The sequence below is a fragment of the Ovis aries genome, chromosome 1 (assembly GCF_016772045.2).
Source record: "Ovis aries strain OAR_USU_Benz2616 breed Rambouillet chromosome 1, ARS-UI_Ramb_v3.0, whole genome shotgun sequence".
NCBI classification, from domain to species: Eukaryota; Metazoa; Chordata; class Mammalia; order Artiodactyla; family Bovidae; genus Ovis; species Ovis aries.
The window spans coordinates 106,171,917-106,195,428 of record NC_056054.1 but is presented as its reverse complement, the minus strand read 5'-3'; the positions used below and the strand labels follow the sequence as shown (position 1 = coordinate 106,195,428).

The window sequence follows — 23,512 nt, the reverse complement described above, 5'->3', positions numbered from 1 at the left end:
AGTCAGACTCAGAGACAGAAGACAGAATGGTGGTTGCTAGGGCTTGAGAGAAGGAGGAAATGTTCAGTGAGCATCAGCTTTTAGGTTCAGGAGATGAAAAAGTTCTAGAGATCTGCTATACAATGATGGGAACGTAGTTCACACGCTGAACTGTACGCTTAAACTGTATGGTCTATTGCTGTTTAGTTGCTACATCATGTCTGATTCTGTGACCTCATGGACTGTAGCCCGCCAGGCTCCTCTGTCCATGGGGTTCTCCAGGCAAGAATACTGGAGTGGGTTGCCATTTCCTTCTCCGGGGGATGGAACCCGCATCCCTGCATTGTAGGCAAATTCTTTACCACTGAGCCACCAGGGAAGCCAAAGCTGTATGGTTAAGGGGGTAAATTTTATATTACCGTGTTCTTCTTATCACAGCTGAAAAATTTTTAAACATCTTCTAAAGAAAAAGCCATCGTAGAAGAGAGTGGCTGCTGCTGCTGCTGAGTCGCTTCAGTCGTGTCCGACTCTGTGCGACCCGAGACGGGGGCCCACTGTCTCTGGGATTCTCCAGGCAAGAACACTGGAGTGGGTTGCCATGTCCTTCTCCAATGCATGAAAGTGAAGAGCGAAAGTGAAGCTGCTCTGTCGTGCCTGACTCTTAGCGACCCCATGGACTGCAGCCTACCAGGCTCCTCCGTCCATGGGATTTTCCAGGCAAGAGGACTGGAGTGGGGTGTCATTCCCTTCTCCGCAGCAGAAGAGAGTTATGAGGAATCTAACAAAGAGCGGATATATGTTTAGGTATAACTGATTCGCTTTGCTGTACAGCATAAACTAACACACCGTTGCAAATCAACTATACAGCAATAAAAATTTAAAAAGAGTGAGTTGTGAGAAGAATAGCATGGCCAAGGTGTGAAGACTACATAGAGATCAAGGCCAGCGAGAGGCTTATGGAAAATCGGGAAGAGTCATCTAAGTAGAGAGGTGGGGGGGAAAGCCAGCCTGCAGGGGATTAAAGAGGGTGAGGATGACACTGTGGGTGCTGGGGGGACAGCCAGAATGAACCCGACCTGGTGTTCAATAGTTGACAGGAAAGAGTTTAGTGAGGGTGCAGGGGGTAGACTGAAAGTGCGGAGTTGCAAGAAGGATCATTGCTTTTTCCCCTTCGGTACAGAGAACGCCCAGTAACTTGTGGGTGGAAGAAGGGAGATTAACAGGGAGGGAGCAGTACAGTGGGGAGGGCAGGGGAGGGCGTCCTGGCATGGCCCGTGGAAAGGCCAGCGCACCTGTTAGCCTTGGATGGAAACAGGACAAACGTCGTGACAGGATGCAGAGTGGGAGGGTGACAAGGGGGTGTGCACAGAGCATTTGTCAGATATTAGGAACGATGTGGCCAGGATGGGGGTGGCTGCATGGGCTTCCTATAAATTCAGCCCTCCAAGGGTTGAAACCAACTGCTGCTGAGGGGAAGGGGGACTGAGTAGGAGTCTCGAGAAGTGTGGGACAGCTGAGGACAGCAACTGTGGGGCTGCGGCACAGAGTCCGGGATGGATAAGGTGTTGCCTGGCCAGCAGGCAGATGTGAGTTGGCCCCAAAGACAGAGTTGGAGGTGCTCTCCAGCAGGGTCTGGAGTAGAAGGGCGGGCTGTGGGGCTGCTTGGGGGCTGGGAGGGAGCTGGCAGGGAGAAAGGGGTGGTTTGGAGCTGGAGAGAACAATCCCCCCACAAACCTACTAATGTCCTCAGACTTCCTGCTCCCCTCACGGTCCCTGGCTGGAGTGCTCTGCTCTGACAAAAAACAGCACCAGTCACAAGCTTTGTCTTTTTAATAAAAAATAAATTGTCTGTGACAAGCAGGTTTTGAATTCCAAAACAGAGGAGAGGGGAGAGAAGAGAGTCCAGGGGTCAGCCAGGGAAACGAGTGATCAAGGCTCAGATTACCCCTGCCGTTCCAGCCAGGCCAGAAGGGGTTAAGTGTGCCCCAACTGAAGCAAGATGGAAGGAGGTGAGACTTGTGGAAAGACCTCCCAGCGGAGCTGATGGGGGAGCTGGAGGGAGCGGCTCCCTGCAGAGTCCTAGAGAGCCCTTGGGGAGTGTTGGTGTCCAGGGAGGCAGCTGCTTTCAGAGCGGAGCCTCCAGGTGTGGTATGCTCACGCGCTCGCTGGTTTAGGGTCTCCTGCAGCGGTATGTCTCTGGACAGTCCCAGGATGCCCAGAACTGAAGGATCCTCTCTGGGTCCTCCTTTCACGGCCTGGACCAGGTCTGGGGCAGCCCCCCTTAGAGAGGCCACATGCTTGGTAGAAGCGGGTTCCACAGAGGGGAGCCAGGCTGCTGTGCCAGCCTCACTGAGCGCTATCAGTGGCACAGAATGGCGGAGAAGGTCCTCTGGTGGGGGGAAAGCGGTCTTTGGTGCTACTCCCAGCCTAGTGAGGAAGGAGCAGCTCCCGGCTCCCCAGCCAATGGCTGCGTGCCCTGCCCTATCCAACAGCCCCAGCCTGTACCCGGAGTCTAAGCCACCTCTGTGCCCTGGAGGTTGTTGTCGGCGTCCATATCACTGGCAGAGGTCCTGCTTTCCTTGGGGGGTTGGAGGCACTGCTCGCTGCTCAGTGGGGCTTTCTCCCTGGGGGGCAGGGTCCCACAGCCTTGGACTTTGCCCCGGGCTCGGAGTGCCCCCAACGGGGATACAAGGAAGGTGATGAGGGCTCCTGAAAGCACCAGGGCAAGGAGCACGGTGACGGTGAGGAAGTGGGGCCAGTAGGACTTCGGGGCAGCCAGGGCAGCCCCACCGCCAACCCTGGTCAGCGGGGCCTCCATGCGCTCCCGGGGAATGCCCGCCAGTTTGGGGTCCAGGGCCAGGGGCTGGTCCTGACTGTGCACCCAATAGGAGACCACAGGGTATGAGAAGTCATTCTCAGTGGCCCAGCACTGATAGAGACCTCCCGCCCCGTCTCGCAGAAGCAGCAAGAGGGATCCATTGTAAACTGTGGAAGGGGCCTCTGGGATGGCTTCTACCCCGTGACTCCAGTGGTAAGAGGCCAGAGCCGAGCTCTGGGGACAGGGGAGCTCCAGGATGGAGTTGGGGACAGCCAGGACTTCTTTAACTGCAGGGGAAGGAAAGGGGCCAAAGGTTAAGGGGAGAATGCAGGCCCTGACATGTGGGGCCCCATTCCCGTCTCCAACTTCTATTTCAAGTCCTAAACTCAGCTCTGACCCCTTTCCTGTCTCCAGTCTGGGCCCCAAACTAAGCCCCAGTCCATCTAACTCCAGCTCTGACACCAGAACCAATTTCAACCCCAATCCTGAATCCCAGCTTAGAATTCCTATCCCTCTGCCCTACAGCTGACATTCAAATCCACCCCAACTCTGGGTATTCAGTTCCCTAGCCAGGCAGATGCTGAGGGGAGAAACTGATGCAGGAGTGTCCCCACCACTGGAAGTCCTCCCTAGCCTTTGCACCTTCTCTGGCCCCACACTCACTGATTTGGGGGCGGCTCCTGGGCCCCAGACTCCTGCCCATGGGGCCACTGGCACATGCCCACTCTGGGTTCCCTTGCTTCATGTCCTGCTTCCAGGACTTCCTGAGGAGGGAAAGCAAAAATTATCCCTTGAAACAGGCAAGAGTGGGAAGAGGAGGGAGCAAGAGAGGGAAGTGCAGTGGGGAGAAAGATGGGTCGGGGAGACAAGGTAGAACAGAGATCAGGGGATGAGAAGCCCAGGGTGGCCTGAAACAGCTCAACACTGCAACTCCATCCCTGGAGGAGCCCCCAGAGGCCGGGGGTTGTCTTGGAGGAGATGCATTAGTATTAGGTTGATGAAAACGTAATTACGGTTTTTGCATTGTTGAAATTTGCCATTTGATATCGGAATACATTCTTAATAAATGTGGTTATAGTATACATCATTTTAATGTATATTTTTTGCTTTATGTTTTTTGCTAATGACTTACTACTTGATGTTTACAAATTTGAGCAATTTTCTTACTCGAGTTCAAAGTGGGTCGTAAGACGGCAGAGACAACTCGCAACATCAGCAACGCATTTGGCTCAGGAATTGCTAACAAACGTACAGTGCATGGTGGTTCCAGAAGTTTTGCAAAGGAGACAAGAGCCTTGAAGATGAGGAGTGTGATGGCCGGCCACCGAAAGTTGACAACGACCAGTGGAGAGGTCACTGAAGATGGTCCTCTTACAACTACACCAAAAGTTGCCAAAGAACTCAATGTCCACCATTCTGTGGTCATTCAGCATTTGAAGCAAATTAGAAGGATGAAAAAGCTGAATAAGTGAATGCCTCAGGTGCTGCCCACAAATCAAAAAAATCGTCATTTTGAAGTTTTGTCTCCTCATATTTTATGCAACAATAAGAAACCGTTTCTCGATCAGATTGTGATGTGTGATGAGAAAAGAAAAATGGATTGTATACTATACCCAGTGACTACCAGCTCAGTGGTTGGACCAAGAAGAAGCTCCAAAGCACTTCCCAGAGCCAAACCTGCACCAAGAAGAGGTCATGGGCATTGTTTGGTCAGGACCCTTTTTGGTGCAAGTTTGGCTTTGAGAAGTGCTTTGGAGCTTCTTTTTGGTCCAACCACTAAAGGTCTGATCCACTACAGCTTTCTGAATCCTGGCGAAACCAGGACATCTGAGAAGCATGCTCAGCAAATCGATGGGATGCACTGAAAACCGCAATACCTGCAGCCAGTTCAAAAGAAAGGGCCCCTTCTCCACAACAACAGTCAAACACGTGCCGCACAACCAACACTTCAAAAGCTGAACGAATTGGGCTGCAAAGTTTTGCCAAATCCACCGTATTCACCTGACCTCTTGCCAACCGACTACCACTTCTTCAAGCAACTTTTTGAAGGGAAAACGCTTCCACAACCAGCAGAAAATGGTTTCCAAGAGCTCATCGAATCCTGAAGCACAGATTTTTATGCTTCGGGAATAAACCAACTTATTTCTTGTTGGCAAAAAATGTATTGATTGTAACAGTTCCTATTTTGATTAATAAAGATGTGTTTGAGCCTAGTTAAAATGATATAAAATTCACAGCCCTAAACCGCAATTACTTTTGCACCAACCTCATAGCATCTGGAAAGAGGGAACCCAGACGCACACCCTGGGTAACTGGCACTCACACGATGGGGGTGGGCAGGAGGCGGCAGGTTTGAGACTCAGGGTCCCAGGCACAGTGAGGGTCCCGGGCAAGGACACAGTCCATACAGCTCTCGTAGACACTACAGTTGGCTCGAGGAACCTTCCAGATGCCTCCTGAGAAGCCTGCAAACACTGCTCCCTGGAAGAGAGATGAAGCCTGTCAAGTCACCCTGCCACACCTAGTAAGGACCTAGCACCCAAGACCTGCCCCCCTGGAGACCCCATCTGAGGGTCAGGCCCTTTCCCACCTGGGTAGGGGCCAGCTGCAGGTTGCGAACAGGTTCAGGGTCAGGGAACAGCTGAATCTCCTCCACCAGATGAGCACTGTGGTGGCCACTCACCACAGCCTTGTGGAGGGAGCCAGTGCCTGTGGAGAGAGAGAGCTGAAAGCACCTAGCCTCTCATGCTTGCTCTCTGACTCCAGATGGCCTCCCCTAGCTGTCAGAAAGTTCCTTCTGGGGCTTCTCTGCTGGCCCAGCGGTTAGGTCTTTGGGCTTCCATGCAAGGCGTGCTGATTTGATCCCTGCTTGGGGACCTAAGATCCCACATGCCTTGAAGCCAAAACAAGAAAGAAAGAAAGTTCCTTCTAAAGTCTGCACTGGACACAGATCTGTCAGGCCATTTCCTTCCGTTGCCAAGGAGACGGAGCCTTTGTAAATGGCTGGAAATCCCTTGCCTCTCAGTCCTTCCTTGGAAACTGCCTGGTCAAACTCCAGCCCTAGAGGAACCGAACTATCCCCTTTCTTCATGGATATGTGGACTTTTAATCACTTCTGGAGAAAATCACATCACCAGCCTCCCTCACTGCTGTCAAGGGTCTCTACTCAAAGTTCAGTGAGGTCTACCCCAACCACCCTTTCAAAAATTACCACCTTCCCAACAAGCATTCCTGACCACCCCATCACACTGTTCTATTTATTTTCTGATCTCATAATGTGCCAAGTAATTGATTCCTTCAGTATGTTTGTCTGTCTCCATGCACTCCAAAAGGAGCTAGCTTTTTGTCTGTTTCGTTCTCGACTGTGTACTCAATATAGGCATAGCTGATGTCCTAAAAGAAATAATGAACCTGATGGGCTGCTTCTACTAAAGCTCAAGGTCATCCACCTTAGCCAGGCCCTCAATACATATGCTTCACAATCTTCCCCATCCCCCGACAGACCGTCTCTCCTTCCTTCCACAAAGAATATTTGAATCTACTTCTCTCTTCTCAAATCGGCCTTTTCCATCCTTCAGTCCCCACCACTCATGACCTTGTGTTCTCCTACTTCATAGAAAACACAAAAGCCTTCACCTAAGAGCTCCCTCTACTTCCTGCCCATCTTCTCCCTCCCCAAGTCTATACACTCCTCCTCTATCCTCCCTTACTCTTCACCTTTCTAGCATGGTTCCCCCCATAAGATAAATAAATAAGATAAACAGCACTTGCTAAGGTCACCAAAACCCTTCATGCTTCTCTACCCCACCAGACTGAACGTTCAGAAAAGTTAGGGATGGGGCTCTTTGGTTCCTCTGCTAGATTTTCAGAGCCTAGCTGGGTGCCAGGCACAGCGCAGGTGCTCAGATAAATATTTGCTGCTTCGTGATAACCTAGAGGGGTGGGATGGTGGGGGGTCCAGAAGGGAGGGGTTATATGTATACGTATAGCTGATTCACACTGTGGTACAGAAGAAACTAACACAATATTATAAAGCAATTATCATCCAATTAAAAAAAGAATTTGCTGAATGAATGCATGAGTGAATGAACTTAAAGGTCTCCCCCCTCAACCTGAGTTGCAACCCAGGCTCCAGTCCCTTGAGGGGTGCCCTGGAGCCCTCTACTCACTGGTGCCCAGGTACATGACCAGATGGCTCTGCCCGTCGATGCCCTGGGCTGTCTCCACCGCAAGCCGTGTGTACTCTACACCAGACTTCACCAGCAGGGGTGTCCCCACCACTGGCTCATCCATCAGGAAATGGTCCTTCATGAAGGTCAAGGCTTTGTCAGAGGAGGGGCCCTCGGAGCACTGAAGGGGGAAGGAGGCAGATCAGGTCAGCGTTCTCCTTCCCTTCAACCCACCCATGGCCTCTTCTCTCCCTCCCTCCCCCTTGGCTAATCTCCTTTGCCTCCCTCCCTCTTGGCAGTCCTCATTTCAGGATTGTGATTAAAGCTGCACTCTGGCACTGCCTGGCTTTAAAATGCAGCGTCTGAATTCAGCATGTCTGAGGTTCCTTAACAGTGAACTGGGCCTATTATCAACACAGCACAGACTTGCTATGAGGATGCAAGCGAATTACATGAAAAGTAATTAGAGCAGTACTTGGCATGAAGTAAGTACTTGATAAGCGTTAGCTGTCATTATTTCTATCCATCATCCCCGTCACCAAGGATGCCCAGCCACCAGCAGAAAGTAGGGTGAGGATCCCCTGCAGGTAAGGACCACCCTGAACTCATGTCTGTAGGCCCAGGCTTAGCATAGGACCTAGTACTCAGTTGGGGCCCAATAAATGTTCACAGAGTCAATAATGGACTGCAGTCTGTCACAAAAAGGGGTGGTGTAGCAGGGAGTATTCTGCATCATGGTTTGGCATGAATTGGATGCACGACTCGGGGAGAGTCCCTTCTCCATTCTGGGCCTTCTTTTTCTTACCCATAAAATGAGGGGGTTGGACCGGCTGTTCTTGAAAGGCCCTGCCAACAACAGCATATTGTGGCTCTGGGACACCTGTGTCCTGATCACTGGTCACGATTCTTGTCCTCCGTTTCCAACAGCACTGTCTTAAAGCCAGCCACAGCTGCATCACCTACGTGCTGTGTCCTCAGACAAGTTACCCTACCTCTGTGAGCCGCAACTTCCTATCTGTAAAGTGACGTAATAACATCTGTATCTCATTTAGATGCCAGAATGAGCACATGTACCTACTCTCACATCCTCCAAAAGGGATTTTTTTTTAAAAAAGACATGTGAGAACATGAGAGGAGGCAAAAGCAGCCACATTTGGGAAGCTAGAAAGCAAATGAACAAAAGGGAAAAGACTTAGCAGGAAAAAAGAATCTTTCTAAGCCAGCCCAGGCTTAAATTCTGATTTATAAGGCAGAATTTCTGAAGTTCATAAATTAGTGGCCTCAGTCCCCTCTGGAAACGGGGCAAAAGAAAGGCTATATTTGAAAATCTATTTAAGAAGCAGGCAGATTTCGTCCCAGCTCCATGCAGCTGAGTGACTGTCCCTTCCATACCCTGGCCCAGGACTGGAGGCTTATTCTCTAGAGAGGACTCTGGTTGGAGGACAGCGGAGGGGTGACACACCACGATGAAGGCAGGGGATTAAATGCAGGTAGACACAGCACCTGCTGAGACTCTTCCCCCACCCGCAGCCTTTCTTCCCCATGACCCAGATCCCAGGAGCCAGACCGCCTCACTCCAAGAGAAGACCAGAAGAATCTGCTCCAGGAAAGCTGACTAAAGGCCCAAAAGGAAAGACTTAAAGATACTGATATTGAAGGTCTCCAGTAAAGCAGCCTAGCCAGCCCATTCTCAGTGGAGTTATCGTGGAGTTCAAGTTGCCAAGTCACCCAACGTGCAGAGTTTTCATAGCTTCAAGGTCCCCTCGCTCTTAACTATGAGTAGATAGCCAAGGATGACCAAATATGTGAGTGAAACCGTAGACATGAAAGATATAAACAAACAGTGACATGGGAAAAAATTAATAAACCTTAAGAGGAAACAAATGATTCAGAGAAAAGAAAACTTCACAGCAAAGTATCATTACTACCTTAAGAGAGAGAAGAATGAAGATAGCATACCCATGAAACAAGAACATACATAATGCTTCAAAAGAGGAGTTCTTATTCCAAAGAATGCAGCCAGAGATTATAAATGTCCTGAAAGAAAACCAAACTAAATACAAGTTTTTATTTTGCTTCCCAAAGTTAACTTTAAGAGCAAGTTCTTACGGTCAAGTTTCTAGATCCAAACAGCAAATACTTAAACTCCACCACAGCGATGCAAAATCATCAAGATCCAGACTGTCGGAAATTCTATATAACAAATAAATTGTAAGAGAAAGAAAGAAGTTGGAAAGGGAACATATAGAGTAAAAGAGACTGAGAAGAACAACCAATCCAAATTTACAGATCTTATTTGGATTTTGATTTCAAAAGCAAACTATATTAAAAAGAAAACCCTTATGATATCTATGAGACTATTAGAAATTTGAATACTTTTGCATATTAGATTAAGAAACTGTTATTAATTTGGGCAGAGTGGGGGGCTTCCGTGGTGGCTCAGATGGTAAAGAATCCACCTGCAATGCAGGAAACCTGGGTTCGATCCCTGGAGAAGGGAGTGGAAACCCACTCCAGTATTCTTGCCTGGAAAATCCCGAGGAGCCCATCGGGCTACAGTCCATGGGATCACAAAAAGTCAGACACGTCTGAATAACTAAACATGCACGCATGCGTTATTTTTTTGGTGTAATGATGGAACTATACATTATTTTTTTCAAAGCCCTTATCTTGGGTGATACGAAAATCACTATGGATGAGGTAATGGAATGGATGGTAGCCACCCAAAGGTATGCCCATTGAAAACCTGGGAGTGTGACTTTATTTGGCAAAAGGGTATTTGTAGATATAATTAAACGTCTCAAGATGACTCATTCTGGATCACAATGGGCTCTAAATGCAACGACAAGTGGACTCATAAGAGAAGAGGAGGGGATACGCAGAGATAAGGCAACGTGACGGCAGAGGCAGAGACTGGAGTGAGAGAACGCCAAAGACCGCCCCAGCCAGGGCGGGAGTGAGGCGCCGAACGGATTCTCTCTCAGGCCCTCCAGGAGGACCCAACCTTGACTGCAACTTTGATTTCAAACCCCTGGCCTCCAGAAGTGTGAAAGAATAAATTTCTGTTGTTTTACACCACCAAGTTTGTTGTAATTTGTTATGGCAGCCATAGGAAACTAACACAGATGAAATGATGCCCAGAATTTGCTTCAAAAAATAAGAGCGGAAGTGAGTGGGGTAGAGATGAAGTGGTCTGACTGGCGAGGAGTTGCAGCTGGCTGATGGATGTATAGGGGTCCATTATACTATTCTGTCAGAGAAGGCAATGGCACACCACTCCAGTACTCTAGCCTGGAAAATCCCATGGACAGAGGAGCCTGTTAGGCTGCAGTCCATGGGGTCGCTAGGAGTCGGACACGACTGAGCGACTTCACTTTCACTTTTCACTTTCATGCATCGGAGAAGGCAATGGCAACCCACTCCGGTGTTCTTGCCTGGAGAATCCCAGGGATGGGGGCTGCCGTCTGTGGGGTCGCAAAGAGTGGGACACGACTGAAGCGACTTAGCAGCAGCAGCAGCATAAAACATATACAAAGCTCAAAAAATCTAGGAAATTAAATATGTTAGCATAAATTTAAAATCTGACAGAAGGATCAGAAGATAAAATTGAGATACTCTCTTAGAAAGTAGAACAAAACCAAAGACTTGGGAAAATTCCTAAAAAGGATTTTTAAAGTTATAGGACCAACCAATCCAGGGGGTTCAGAAGGAAGTGAGAAAGCATTCCAACAGCAGAATATCCTCTCCGTGAAGAAAGAGTTTTTTGTTTCCTTCACTACTATGTCTTCATTGCCTACAATAGTGACAGGTGACCTTAAAAAATATGTATTAAATGAAAAGGTAACAATTCAAGAAAACTTCTTAGAACTGAAAGAACTAAATTTCCAGGCCTAATAGGGGGCAAAGTGAACGCCCAGGCAATAAATGAACAAGATCCCATCAAGGCATAATATCATGAAATTTCAAAATAACCAGCAACACAAAAAAGGTACTACGAGATTTCAGAAGGAAAAACAGATATTCAAAGCTTTGGGGATCAGAATAGCTTCAGACTTCTCAAACAGTAGCACTGTAAGCTAGAATATAATAGAGGACGGCTTCCAAGTCTGAAAGGAAGATTATTTTTTCCTAGAATTAAAATAGATACAACTAAGCAAACTATCTAAGATGAATGTAGAATGAAGACATTTTCAGACATTCAGGGTCTCACAAAAATTTACCTGCTGTGTATTCCTTTCCAGGAATTTACAGAGGCTGTCCTGGCTGCTCTAGTGGTAAAGAACCCACCTCCCAATGCAGGAGACGTAACAGACACGGTTTTGATCCCTGGGTTGGGAAGAGTCCCTGGAGGAAGACATGGCAACCCACTCAGTGTTCTTGCCTGGAGAATCCCATGGACAGAGGAGCCTGGCAGGCTATAGTCCATAGGGTTGCACAGAGTCAGACACAACTGAAGCAACCTAGCACCACCCACCCATCCTCCACTAAAATAAGACAGTGGAAGAAAGAAAAAATAGGAAGTTGTGGGATGCAAGAAACACCAGATTATCACAAGAAAGAGGAAAAGGGAATGCCCAGAATGATGAGGAAGGGAGCTTCCAGGATGGCAGCTGTGCTCCGGATGTACACGAGACAAAGAGGTAGTCAAGACTGCAGGAGATAGAAGGGATTTCCAGGAAAATGAAACTCTTAGACTACCAAATGGGTCTGTTTTCAAAAGAGATTCAGTTAATTGACGTAGAGTTTGGGGTTGAATTAAAGATAAGAGCTTAGAAAACAAAGCAAAAAAAAAATCAAGATAATTACTAACCCCAGGGAAAATTTTTTTAATTATGCAAAAAGGAAAAATAATCATGGCCTACTACATGGCTCAGCTGTGAGTAATGAATCATAATATAAATACTGGCCTGACCAAACTGACTATAAACCAATGCTAGGAGATAAGAGGTGGGTACAGCAGTGTGTTGGTAAGGCTGCTCTGAGATGATGATTTTGCTGATTTCCATAATGTATTATTCCCATCATGGCTAATTTCAAGCTATCAATGTAATGTTACTGAACTCGGATTTGGAAAGAGATGCACAAAGGGTTCTTGCTAGTTGCTGCGAGTCAGATCCAGCTCATTGCTGAGTGGGGGTGGGGATGGGGAGACACGGTTAAATCTTCACCATCCACAATGGGAATTCAATAGATGCTGCCTGAAATGGAAGCATCAAGGAATAGCAATAAACATATTTTGAGATTTGGGGATAAAATCAAAAGAATCAGCTAAAAGAGTTGAAGATGATTGTCTCTAGAGAGGGAAAAGTGCTGAAGAGAGGAAACTGGGCTGTTGTTTGTAACCAACCATGTAAATCTTCTTCGAATGTTGTACATATACAACTCCAATCCAAAAACAAAAGTTAACTAAGAAATGCAGATGAAGAGGCCCAAGAAAGTCCTTGGCACAGCCTGTGCGCCTTTGTTTTTCAGTGATATACCCAAGCATATGGTGTGCACTTAGCTGGGGTACAGGGGTGCTATTCTGTGTTTAGGATGGGGCTGGACACCATGGATGTGGAATGTGGGCAGCGGGAATGGGTGAATATCTGAGCAGACAAGACTTAGGGGTGTGGGGAGCACTAGCATTTATGGGGCACTAGCATGCTGTGACAGGTGCTTTGACACGCATATTATATGTCTTGGGGAGGAGGGATTTACTCAGTGGCGTGGATGATACTCACACTGCCTGGCCGTGGACTGATATCAGGATATTCATAAGTAGTCCAGCGTGAAGTCTCTTTGTCCAGTTCCTTATACTTCCCCTCAAAGACATTCTTGATGTCCTTGAGTGAGAAAGCGCAGACAGCAGAGCTCCTGGTCCCACCAAGGTGCCTGGAGACAGCCAGAGGGGATGTCGTCTGTAACGTCCTCTGCTATACCAGGAAGCTCCCCCTCCCACCTTGTCCCGCTTTTGGTGAAAAACCCCAGAAGGGGAGAAGTATGAAGGGCTGGGTCAGTCCCCAGCCGAGGCGATAAGAGCTAGGAGAGTCCCAGACTTTATCCCATTTTAGGATCTGAGGTGTGGTTATCCTTAATGAGAACTAATTTGGGCTCAGGCCCTGGGGCGTCACCCGCCTGGCCTGCCCAGACTGAGCCTCTATGGGAGAAGCAATGTAGCCAGCTCCCGGACAGGCTCCAGATGAAGCTCTCCTCCCTGGGGGTCCAGTGCATTCTCGGTCCTCAGATAACCAAACAGAACCCAACTACAAGACTATTTTTATTCCTTCCGCCCTGGTCTGTGGAGACAAAAGCTCTGTCTCTATTGTTTCCTTTTAACCTGACTGTGGCATAAACCATATTCTCGGTCCTGGAAGCCACAGATACCAGACCCTGCTTACAAAAGATATCTTTGGTACCTGATACATTGTCAGCAGACACCTGAAAGCTGTGGGAGCCAGACCACAACAAATAAGTCTCAACCTCCAAGCAAAGACTTTATTTTCATCTTATGTTGTTGATGCTGTTTCGCTTTATGTTATGACCACTAGGAAGTTCACAGCTACATGTCTCCCAACATCCCCAACTGTATAAGTGATAAACATCTGTAACATGCTGACTCGATTGCTGGGTTCTCTTATTCTCCTTTTATGTCCATTTCCTCATAGGTTTATTTTATTTTAATGTTTGCCTTTTGTAAGCTGCCTCCTATCCTTTTTGGAACCAGGCAGGACATAAACTAATAAGAACCTTTCTGAGCTTTATTTTCCCTATCTACATTGAGCCCTACATTAAGGGCGTGAGTCAAATTCCTGGGAGATGGTGATGATCAAATGTCTTCATATGTGAAGTGTGGAGTTTGTGCTTCGCTCACATCAGTTCCAACCCTCCCTGGCGGGCCAGGGCGAGATGGGGGCTGACCCCAAATCCCACTTCTAACCCCCACGCCCTCGCCTAGCTACTCACCACTGAGAGGTAAAGACTGCGTAGACCTGGGGATCGGTAGAGGAATTGTCTGCCAGCAGGACAGCGTGACGGATAACGTTGAAGGGAAGTTGTTCCGGCTGGGTGCAAAGCAGCTGGGCCTTTAGGAAGGTGGTCCACTTCTTCTGCAGTAACTTTTCGCCACCCATGTCATTCTAGGGGCGCAGTCTAAGAGTCAGAGGGTCCCCCGACGGCCCACGCGTGACCACGCCCTCTAACCCGCCCCCTCACCCCCATTGGGCCCTAAGCGCCCGGCCCCGCCTCTGCCATCTCCCCCATTGGCTTCTCCACGGCCAGCCCCGCCTCCCACCAGGCTGTCGACCTTGCAGACTTGGGCCACCCGGGAAATGTGAAGCTTCTCGAAGAACTCAAACTCGCTGGCTGTCTCCTCGAAGAAGAAGTAGACCACCTGGGTGGAAGGGATGGCTGCCACGAAGGAGGCGTCCGCTGCAGGGGAAGGGCAAATAGGCTAAGAAATGGAGCACTTAGGTGTCCTGGTCCCCTTTGGGAAAACTCTTTGACTCTGAAGACCAGGAGGTACTATGCCCCTGATCCACGGCTGGTCGAGGCGTGGCCATGGGTGAGGGGAGGTACTTTAATTATTTACATAAGATGAAAGCTTAGTGAGTTTCCCTGCCAATGCAGGAGACAAACGTTTGATCCCTTGTCAGGGAAGATCCCACATGCAGCCGCTAAGCCTGTGGGCTTCAACTATTGAACCTGTGCCCCAGAGCCAGAGAGACCCACAACCGCTGCGACCCCGTGTGCTGCAGCTACTGAAGCCTGCTTGCTCTAGAGCCTGCGCTTCCCAACAAGAGCAGCCACCACAATGAGAAGCCCATGCACTGCCCACGACTGGAGGGTAGCCCCTCGCTCGCCACAACCAGAGGGGAAAAGCCTGCGCAACTACGAAGACCCAGTGCAACCAAACTTGTTTAAAAATTAAAGTTTTTTTTAAAAAGATGAAACCTTCTCAGGACAGGAGCTCTGTCTTCCCTGCAGTATCGCCTTGCATGTAGTACGCCTCAACCACTGAGAGTTGAGTGAATTAACAGCAGTTCAGAGTGGCAGGTCTCCGGGACTTGGGGAAGGGGGCCAGACCTGTGCTGGGTGGGGCTGAGATCCTTACGTTGCAGCCAGCGGAGGAAATTGTCAGTCTTGAGGACAGGCTGGGATCCCAGAGTGCGCAACAAGATGGGCTCACTGCCCAGGAAGTTGTTCATGGTGCCGGAAAAGAGCATCCCATCTAATGTGAGGAGAGGAGGGGGGATCTTGTCAGCTGGAGGGTGCCCCTGCCCTTCTCAGATCTGCCTCTGACTGAGGTCAGCGTTGACATCAGTCTGTGGCCTTCTTCATTTGTTCTGTACCTTCCCGTGGAGTCCCAAAGCCCAGCTCACAGCCCACCCTGAGCACCGTTCTTAGGCCCTTCTCCCACAGGGACTGGCCAACTTTATGGCCTTCAGTGTTTTGGCATTTTTCCAGCCTTTCTCTGGCTCCTGCCTCCCATACCCAGCTGAACCACTTGCCAGTTAGAATCACTCATTGTTCCCCCAGGATGGCTGTTTTGTTTCTATACATGAGGGCCTACCCTTTTCTTCCTGGAACACTTTCCCTGCCCATCTACTTGTCTTTCAAGGTCCCACTCAGTCAAAGGCCAGGAAGCCAGGGGGTGGGGGGAATGATGGTTTGTGTCCATGAGGGCACAGCACCATGATTTCCTCAATCCCTACGTTTCCTAGCACAATGCCTGGCACACCAGAGGGGCTGTTCATACAGAGCCTGCTTATTGAACAAATGGTGACTCTCAGGCCTCTTCCCTGTCTGAGACCCTTCCAGGACCCTCCTACCTCTGTGCATCCCTCCACATCCATCTTGCCCCACCTCCCTTGTGGCAGCTTCAACTGGTTGGGGTACCTGATACTCCCTCTGATTTTATGCTCTGAGGCTCCTGGCTTCCCCTCCCTTTGTCCTCTCACCTTTCAGGAAATCGTCAGATTCCCTGTGTCACAGAGTGACCGGGGAAAGCAGTCGTTGGGATGGACCAGGGGACCCGACACTCACCTGCCATGACAGCCGTGTGCTTGTGGGTGGGGTCGAAGGGGCTTTGGCCTTTCCCCTCCACGACCCTGTCCTCCGAGATGGGCAACAGTTTGGAGTCTTGGAGTTCCTAGAGGGGGGAACGTGGCTGGGGGGGCCAGAACGCCAGAGAAAGGAAAGGAGGGACCTGAGGGAGGAAGGGGTAGAGGGTGCAGAGGAAAATTGACCTGGAGCTCGGAAGCTCACAAGGACCCTGGGCTGCAACATCAGAGTTTTTCAGAGCTGCAGAGGATGAGCTGGGGGTGGAGGTGAGGTGGGGCCTGAGAGCCTGCGCCAGATAACTCACAATGAAGGTGCAAGCAGGGCTGAAGGCGAACGTGCCGCAGGCGTAGAGGTGGGTGGCGTTGAAGGATACCAGGACACGAATAAAGTTGAAACACTGTGTCTGGGGGAGAGAGACAGTTCAGGCCTCCGGGACACTTGCCCCAGACTTCCGGCCCCTGGAGGACTGCTCCCTCACTCGCCAGTAGGGAGAAGGACTGGGCAATGCTGAGGCAGTCCCCATAGAACAGCAGGCCACGTGATCATGATCCTCTAGGACACCATGACTCAGACAAGCGTCCTCTGCTGCCTGCCTCACCTAAGGTCATCCAGTGATGGCCTGGGGACACCAGGGCTCTCTTCCAGAGCCCCAGTATCGCCACCCCTACTTACCTCATTGCTCTTCCTCTTAAAGGCACATTCACTCTTTTTTCTGTCACTGGCTGGCCAGGGTATCTGAAGTAGGGCATTGGGAGAGGGGAGATGAAGGGAATGAGATCTTGAGTTCTCCGACCTGCTACCCCCTCCTTGGCTCTGGTGTGAAATCACCCGCAGGCATAATGGTTAGTTGCATGCTGGTAGGCTGTGAGAACCTCACTTTGTGACCCTGGCTATTACTCTAATGATACTGATATTCATGAGGACACAGCTCCATGTAAGAACATGGTCAATGGAATGAGACCTGAGCTTGAACCTAGACTCAGCCACTTACTGGTTGAGTGATCTTGGTCAATGGCACAGATTTCTGTATGTAAAGCACCTAATGCCATGCATGGTACACAAAGCAGCAGCTGGAAACAAAACAAAACACACTTCCTGGGGAAATTGTTAAAAATTTTCGGTTCCTCACACCTCAGAGAAACTGTATTTTTAATCCGCATCCTATATGTGCAGGTGGCCCACAGACCACACACTGAGCAACACAGACGGTGTTGAGATGCTCAGTAATTGCTTGCTCCCTCCCTCCCTCTATTCCTTCCCTCTCCCTTTCTCCCTCACATTATTCCTGTGGGTAGGGTGACTATAATTTAACACAGAAGCTTCAGTGATATCTTCCAGTGGGTGGATATCACATTATTGATATAGTTTGAGTCAATGTTTCTCTCATATGTCAGTTTCCATATCAGTCATTTTAACAATTAGTATTGGGGCTTTCCTGGTAGCTCAGCTGGTAAAGAATCCGCCTGCTAATGCAGGAGATCCTGGTTCGATTCCTGGGTCGGGAAGGAGACCCTTGAGAAGGGATAGGCTACCCACTCCAGTATTCTTGGGCTTCCCTGGTGGCTCAGCTGGTAAAGAATCTGCCTGCAATGCAAGAGACCTGGGTTCAATCCCTGGGTTGGGAAGATCCCCTTCACCCACTCCAGTATTTTTGCCTGGAGAATTCCATGGACTATCCACGGGGTTGCAAAGAGTTGGACACGACTGAGCAACTTTCACGTTCACTTTGTCAATTTCCATATCAGCCATTTTAGCGATTAGTATTATTCAACCAGTATTCATGGTACCCATGAAGTGTGAGGCCACTGTTGTGTTTCTTGTCTGTCAGAAACATCATACAGGTATATGTCTATACCAAGAACTGCTAATCAGGAACTCATGTACACACGTGGTGGATTCATGTCAATGTATGACAAAACCAATACAGTATTATAAAGTAAAATAATAAAATAAAATAAAATAAAGAACTGCTAATCGTTGCTGATTATAGATGACAGCAAATTGGGTAGTTATCCATGCATAGACAGCCCAGGCACAGGGCAGCTGCCAGCCCCCTCCTCACTTCCAGCCCTCACCCTTTCCCTGGCCTCTCACCATGTTCTTCAGCCTTGGCACCCCAGGATCCTCGATATTCAAGGCCAGAATGGCCTCTCGAGCCCCCACATAGAGAGTGCCTCCATCATCACTCAGGAGCAGAGTGTCAAAGTCCTGGAGGCCCTTTTGGTGGAAGAAGCTAAGAGCTCTGCGTCCATCCCCTGTTGAGAGGTGGTGAGAAAGGGTGAGTGATGAGAAGGCAGTGGGCAAGCAGCTGATTTCTGAGAGAAAAGCAGGGAAAGGAAAGGGTTGGCAGAGTGTGCTCCCCCCAGCCCTTGCAGCCGGACCCACTCCTCAGCAGCAGATCCCTGCTCTGCCCGACCCTGCTGATGGCCTAGGAGCATTGGGTGCTGAGCTCATAGTGGAGAGGAAAGACAACCAGAGACAGGGCAATAACAGCCTGGGACAGACGGAGGGTGGCCCACACTCAAGAGACAGACAAAGGGACAGGAAATAAAGCGAGGCACAAGGGATGTTCTTCCAGGCCTAGGGGGCTGCGGCTGGGGAGGACACGTCAGTCCTCACAGGCAGGGAGGGCAGAGAGCAGATAGACAGACAGGAAGGTGTTGGCAGCCACAGACAAGGCTAGAGGTAGATAGGACTATGTGTCAGAGTAACCGTGGGTTGCAGTTGTCCCAGTCACCAACCCCGCTTTCCTTCCCTCCTCTACAGGAAATTTCCACCACGAGAACCACTGCCATAGGTGGAACAGAAAGAAAATGTTTTTCTCGAGTTTCCTGCAGGCGCCTGGATATCACCTGGACTGGGGATTTCGGCTGGCTGTGGGAGATTCCCTGAGGTCTCCCCATCACTGCGATGTGGCAGAGGTGGGCGTGTGTGGCCGGTCCCCTGGCACATAGGTCCCCTGGCGCAGAGAGATGAGCTTCTCAAACTCTCTCTCTCTCATGAGCACATTTGCACTTTTGCATTAGAGGACTGATCAGCTAACTGTTAGCTCCGGAGGCTCAGAGAATATTAGCACCAACCACGCAGAGGAGTTGGGGCAAGGTGCCAGAGAGGCTGGCCTCCCCAGAGCTGTATAAACCCCTCTGTCATTGAACTGATCACCCTCGAGTATGGCTGTGTGATGGCCCACCTGCCTGCCCCTGGGGACCATCAGCACCTTGGGGGCAGGGTTTATGCTGTAATCCCAGCACCTAACACAAGGGAGGCCCTTCCATCAATGGGCAACATGCATTTCCTTTACCACATTGCCCCAGAAAGATGTTAAAGACTCAGCCATGCCCAGGAGACCCTGCCCCTACAACTCCGACAGGGCCCATGTCCTTCCTTGAGTCTTTTCCTTGGAGGTGGAGGGCCAGCAGCCCCCACAGCCGCAGTAAGAAACCAGTCAAACTGTGCCCACAGGGTCCCAGGGCCCATATCCCAGCAAGGCTACTCTGAGTTCTTATATTCCTGGTGTCCACAGTATTGGACACAGCATGGTCCAGCATCATCTGTGCACTTTATGTCCTGGGTCACCCGGTCCATGGATTCCCTTAAGCCACAAATGTCCTTGGGGCATTTGAGGGCATGAAAGCAGTTATGGGTTTGAAGTGCCCAGTTTGATAACAGTGACACTGAAGGAGGGAAAGAGAAATCACCAGCTCTGGAGAACCAGAAGGCGCATCGCCCCTGGCCTCCTGCTCCCCTCACCTCCCTGTCCTCAGTCTCTCCCCCAAGTGATTTTCATCATTCACTCCTTTCTCAGCCTGAATTTCTATTTCTGGCTGTCTCTCTCTCCCTGACGCCCTCTGCCTCTCCATGACTTATCTATTGTGGTTTCTCCAAGTCCAAGTTCCTGCCCCTCTCCTTCCATTCTCTCTTTCCTTCCTCCACCCGCCTCCAGCCCGGGGCTGCCATCCCCTACTTCCTGATCATCAAACCCTTACCTGCATAGTATTTGACCCTGGGTGTGGGTCCCTGCCCTTCACCCCCCGCAGTTGTCGGCGGTGGCAGGAACAGCAGGAGCAGCTGGAAGAGGAAAAGGCCCAGGAAGCTCCAGGAGTCCAGGCCCAGGGCTGGAAGGGCCATGCTCAGCCAGGGGCTGTCACTGGACGTCTCTGGGGAAACAGGCACCGGGTACTCTCTGGGTGAGCCGTCCTTACCACATCCCCCCTGGGAACCAATCAGAGAGCCCCAGGCAGCAGAAGTGTGTATGGCAGGGGGGGGATGCTAGGGGAACGGGCCAGTTTCCTCTCCAGCGTGCCCTCAGAGAGTCTCACTTCCATCATTCTAACAGGCTCACTCTGCCCCACTCTCCCCTCCGGGCTGAAGTCCAGTTTTTCCCCATCCCTTATGATCTCTCTGCACCAATAGCCCGGCTCTGCCTTTCCTCACCTTACTCTCAAGGAAGTCCTTCTTGTTATCTACTCTTTGCCTTTCCTCCTCCCGTAGCCCAGATCCAAAACCACTGCCTGGTCCTGGCTCCAGGACTTTCTAGGGAGCAGCTTCCTGCACTCACAATATAGGTTCTTCAGACTTGATTCTCCCGGCGCTTTCAGATCTCTTGATAACCAGGGCCTTGTACTCAGCCCTGCCCTCTGATGACCCAAACAAGAAGACCAGGTCTGAATCGGCCTGCTCTGTTCTCTGACTCTGAGGCCTACAGGCCTCTTCTTGCAGAGAGGAGATGGGAGACCAGCCCTCCAGGCTGGCTACTAGCATCACACGGAAAGTGGCCCAGGGCAGGGAGCGGCTGGTCGTCTCCCAGCCTCTGCAGCTGCCCGCCCCCCTCTGGTCTTAGTGCTGCTGCTGTCCGTCTCCCTGGTCTCTGCATAATCCTCCCCTTGGACTGCCACCCCTCCAGTCAGCCATCACATCTCACGTACCGTTGAGCCAGACACAGCATAGAACCCAGGTATCCAGACTCTTGGGCAGGGGGTGCCATCCAAGAGAAAGAAGAAGGGAGGGCTCCCAGGCCCCAGAGGTGGGGGACGGGAGGCTCAGCCTGGCTGGGCCAGGAGTGCGGCCCTCCAGGTACCCATAGTGGCAAAGCCCGCACTGGGAGCTCTGGGCAAGGGAAACCAGAATTTCCACCTCTCGAGTTGTGACAGATCCCTGGCTTGGGCGGAAGTTGGTTGATTGGGAGGGGAATAAAAGGAGACACACCTCTCTCTTTGGCCCTCCTCTCACCTGTCTATCAAGAAAGTTTAAAAGGCCAGAAAGTTTCTAGGTCATTTCAGCCATTCCCCTGTCCCTCTATCTTGTCACAGCCAGTCTAACAAGCCTAGCAGGGATTTTACCTCTTGCTCAAGATTTCCCAGATAGGGGACATGATACCATCTTTCATATTCCTCTTTTCACTTACCCACGAGGTGGGGTCTCTCCACTCCTACCAACAGGGAAATCCCTGAAGTGGGGTAACCTTTCAGACCTCCCACGTCCAACCGAGCCATAGTCTTTAAAAAACAATACAACTGTGAACAACAAGGACCTGCTGTATAGTACAGGTTGCTGCTGCTGCTAAGTCGCTTCAGTCATGTCCGACTCTGTGTGATCCCAGAGACGGCAGCCCACCAGGATTCCCCTTCCCTGGGATTCTCCAGGCAAGAACACTGGAATGGGTTGCCATTTCCTTCTCCAATGCGTGCAAGTGAAAAGTGAAAGTGAAGTAAGTCACTCAGTCGTGTCTGACTCTTAGCGACCCCACAGACTGCAGCCTACCAGGCTTCTCATCCATGGGACTTTCCAGGCAAGAGTACTGGAGTGGGGTGCCATTGCCTTCTCCACTATAGTACAGGGACCTATATTTAATACTTGTAATAACCTATAATGGAAAACAATCTGAAAAGGAATATGTTTATATATAATCTGCCTGCAATGCAGATTGACCCGAGCTCAATCTCTGGGTCGGAAAGATCCCTTGGAGAAGGAAATAGCAACCCACACCAATATTCTTGCCTGGGAAATACCGTGGATAGAGGAGTCTGGTGGGCTACAAGTCCATGGGGTCGCAAAGAGTCAGATACAACTTTGCAATTAAACAACAACCACCAACTCCAGTATTCTTGCCTGGAGAATTCCATGGACAGAAGAGCCTGGTGGGCTGCAGTCCATGGAGTCACAAAGAGTCAGACACCACTGGGCGACTCACACTTTGAATTTTCTTATCTGTATATACATATGTGTATGTAAAACTGAACCACTTTGTTGTACAATCTTCTCTTCTTTCTCTCTTTTTTTTTTGGCCACACTACTCAGCAGTGTGGGACCTTCCCCAACCAGGAATCAAACCCCCACACCCTGCACTGGAAGCATGGAGTCTTAACCAGTAGACCACCAGGGAAGCCCACATTTTGCTGTACATTTGAAATAACACAACATTGTCAATTAAATATATTTCCATTTAAAAAATGATTTCGGGGCTTGGCTCTTGGTCTAGTATCTACGAATCCACCCTGCAATGCAAGGGACACAGTTTCGATCCCTGGTCAGGGAGCTAAGGTCTCACATGCCTTGGGGCAACTGAGCCTGCATGACAGCTAAGACCCAAATAAATAAATAAATATTTTTTTAATGATTAAAAAAAATTTTTTGTAATAAATAAAACAATTGCATTAGGCTCTCATCCATGGCTTTGCTGAGAAAATTCCTTCTGTAGTCTTATCTCCAGCGCTCTTAGGGCGGCATCAGGCCAGTGGGAGACCCAGAAAATTTCCCATCTGCGCTCATACTTCTGAGGCACCCAAAGGCCCGATGGTGGCTGCTCACCCCTCCCTTAGGGCTCCAGGGATCTCATAATGCAGGGTTAATGAGGCATCTAGCACCAAAGGCTTCATGACCTAGAAAGTGGGTAGTTTCCTGCTCACTCAGCCCCAGCTGACTGCTGGTTACAGAGCACAGACGTCCCAGGGCTAATCCGACTCTAATAAATAGACCACCTCCTTAAATGCATATTCCTCATGGTCAGGAAGTCTTTCCTGCTGCGTAATATCCACCCACCCACCCCCTTCCCTGCCACAGCAAGGTGTACAGAAGGTGGGACAGCTTAGACTCCTTCTTAGAAGAATTCCTTGTCCGAGTCGGCTCAGACTTCTTCCCTTTCCCTCTGCTTTCATTTTCCCTCAATTTCTCTGAGGTCTCAGCCAAGCCGCTCCCGACTACTGTTTCGGGCAAGACTAGCTTAAGGGACTTTCCTGCTGATCTAGTGGCTAGGACTCACTCTGCAGTCTCAACTTGGGGACCCAGATTTGACACCTAGTTAGGGAACTAGATCCCACATGCTGCAACTAAGACCCAGCACAGCCAAATAAATTAAAAAAAAAAAAAAAAAAAAACACTTACTTTAGACTCCCCCAGACTCTCATGGAGTCTCATTGCCAGGCCCCTGGGAGAAGCCATTGGCCCAGTCACCGGGAGAAAATTTTCTGGACTCTCAGAATCAAGGATCACTCCCACCTGGACCCCA

At 49.9% G+C, this 23,512-nt stretch overlaps 1 protein-coding gene across 1 annotated transcript; it reads right to left on the bottom strand.

Annotated features, from left to right (window-relative positions):
- Nucleotides 1-1,791: 1,791 nt before the first annotated feature.
- On the bottom strand, nucleotides 1,792-21,153 carry SEMA4A (semaphorin 4A). The gene is made up of 15 exons (XM_012183126.4): nucleotides 20,934-21,153; nucleotides 19,995-20,165; nucleotides 18,103-18,263; nucleotides 16,681-16,743; nucleotides 16,313-16,411; nucleotides 15,991-16,096; nucleotides 15,059-15,175; nucleotides 14,252-14,376; nucleotides 13,912-14,084; nucleotides 12,690-12,840; nucleotides 6,967-7,147; nucleotides 5,388-5,506; nucleotides 5,121-5,278; nucleotides 3,461-3,561; nucleotides 1,792-3,084 (listed from the first exon to the last, which is right to left on the bottom strand). Exons 2-15 carry the CDS (start codon nucleotides 20,134-20,136, stop codon nucleotides 2,492-2,494), a joined length of 2,289 nt encoding a protein of 762 aa, XP_012038516.2. The 5' UTR covers nucleotides 20,137-20,165; nucleotides 20,934-21,153; the 3' UTR covers nucleotides 1,792-2,491.
- Between the last annotated feature and the right edge of the window lie 2,359 nt (nucleotides 21,154-23,512).

What these genes read in the sequence shown, in the direction of transcription:
- SEMA4A (XM_012183126.4), bottom strand. Translation starts at nt 20,136, where the DNA reads ATGGCCCTTCCAGCCCTGGGCCTGGACTCCTGGAGCTTCCTGGGCCTT. An exon ending in TGCCAAGGCTGAAGAACATG is followed by an intron (nt 16,744 to 18,102) that starts GTGAGAGGCCAG and finishes GCCCTACTTCAG; the next exon opens with ATACCCTGGCCAGCCAGTGA. An exon ending in TTTCCTCCGCTGGCTGCAAC is followed by an intron (nt 14,377 to 15,058) that starts GTAAGGATCTCA and finishes CTTCCCCTGCAG; the next exon opens with CGGACGCCTCCTTCGTGGCA.